Source organism: Miscanthus floridulus, chromosome 4 (genome assembly GCF_019320115.1).
Source record: "Miscanthus floridulus cultivar M001 chromosome 4, ASM1932011v1, whole genome shotgun sequence".
Taxonomy (NCBI): domain Eukaryota; kingdom Viridiplantae; phylum Streptophyta; class Magnoliopsida; order Poales; family Poaceae; genus Miscanthus; species Miscanthus floridulus.
In genome coordinates, this window is record NC_089583.1 from 19235809 (window position 1) to 19237725 (window position 1917).

At 50.3% G+C, this 1917-nt stretch overlaps 1 protein-coding gene across 1 annotated transcript; it reads right to left on the bottom strand.

Annotated features, from left to right (window-relative positions):
- Positions 1-309: 309 nt before the first annotated feature.
- Positions 310-867, bottom strand: LOC136548184 (uncharacterized). The gene has a single exon (XM_066539796.1). It carries the CDS (start codon positions 865-867, stop codon positions 310-312), a length of 558 nt encoding a protein of 185 aa, XP_066395893.1.
- Between the last annotated feature and the right edge of the window lie 1050 nt (positions 868-1917).

The following is a 1917-nucleotide window of genomic DNA, read 5'->3' on the forward strand; positions in this document are numbered from 1 at the left end:
CCTGTTATTGTGGCGAGGTGGGGTGGGCGTGGTAATCGCCGAGGGCCGAGCTAGAGGATTTCCACCGAAGCTGGAACCGCCATCGGTGGCCGGAGAAAATGGAGTACGAGAGACACTAGTGGCGATGAGGGCATGCTGCGTGGTAGTCTTGTCATGCTCCTTGTCATAGTGTTCCTCAAGAAGAAGGTACGATCACGTAGAGAGGAAGGTGTGTGGTGGCTGTTTGGCGGTGATGGCCGGAATGGTGTGGTGGTACTTCAAGCTGAGGCCGCACAACATGTTCAAGACCTGGCTAGTCTCGCGGATAGGCTACCCGACATCACGGAGAGCGTCGGCCAACTGCTTGAGGCGCCTGGTATACTGCGCGATGTCCATGTCGCCTTGAATCAGGTTCCAGAACTTGGCCTCTAGGTAGACGGCGTGGTGAAGTTCATTGTCGCGGAACTGGTCATGAATGGCCTGCCAGATGTGGAACGCAGTTGCCTTCGAAGCACGCACGATGTCATGGACGTCCTTGGTGATGGAGTTGTAGAGCCAGCTGATGATGCACTGGTCGACGATGGACCACGTGAGATCACGGCGCTGTTCGACGGTTGGCGGGGAAAAGATGTGGGAGCCGAGGTTGAATTTGCTGAGGAAGGCATTAAAGAAGTAACACCGCTCGTCGTAATTGGGGTTGGCGAGCTCAAGAACGATGGGGACGCGAGATTTGATATTCACCGTTTGAAGAACAGCCACGAGAGGAGCTGCAGCGGTGGTGTGGATGGGTGCGTCGCTGTCGAGAGAAGAAGTGGGGGAGGACGATCTAGAGGAGGGGGCAATGGACAGGTTTAGACCGAAGAGGGGGTTGTTATCCATGTGATCCATGGCGATGGAGGGGGGCACGGTGATGGAGATGGGGCGGCAGGGATGAGCAGAGGAAGCCGACGATGGCGATCGGCGGAGACGGTTAGCGTGGAGCAGGATCAGCCCATGCTAGCTGATACCATGTAGAGAAGTAATAGGAGCCAACACTTTGTATTGATCTCAATTGAATGTATATATAGTACAACAAATGGAGGTTGCTATCTTCAGCAACTGTCCTAGTCTACGCGCGTCGTGTGCTGTTGGTGAGCGTGGTCACCACGCGCTGGTCCTAGCGGTTCCTGAGTCAAGCTCATACAATGTATCCTCAACATTAATCCTACTACAAAGATAGACTTTCTTTATGTGAGATTAGATCAGTTTACTTGCTGAGGAAGTCATGACATCTTGTCCCACACCTTCCTAGCAGTCCGTGGGCTAGCCCATCTCCTTGCCGGGCAGTCGGCTTTTTGAGGAACTCTTAGCATCTTGGTCTGTCAGACATGATTTTGGTTTGTCATAAATTTTTCATCATAGATGTTCACAAACCTACTATTGGCCCGACCGATGAATAGCTTGTGTCCCTCCACCTTGATCTTGTAGTGCTCGCAACACTTAAAGCGGAGAAGAAGAAGCTGATGTCGATAGGAGGATGAGGTGCGCAATAGCATGGGGGCCTGGCACAGGCAGGTGGTGGCAGGGTGGGCGTGGCGCACGCGATGTGATGGCCTATGGGGCCTGGCCGGGACTGCCATGTTGGAAAGCGAGTGCGACCAAAATCTGTTTGGACTCATGATATAGCATATGATAGGTTTCCATATATAGATCATTTTTGGAGCCAGAAATCTTGTTGTCAAATTGAAGGGTCAGAATACAGCATGAGTGGCTTCGTATTAGTTAAAGTGCAGAGATTTTGGAAGTTGATCTATTTTCTGCCACATTTTCTATATTTCAGGTGCCTGAATTTTTAGATGATTTGAAACAACACTCTTGTACTACCAATTAGTATACATAAATTGTCACTTTTGTGGTTTGTTATTTACTTTGTTTCATAACATATCAAATTTTTGTCCT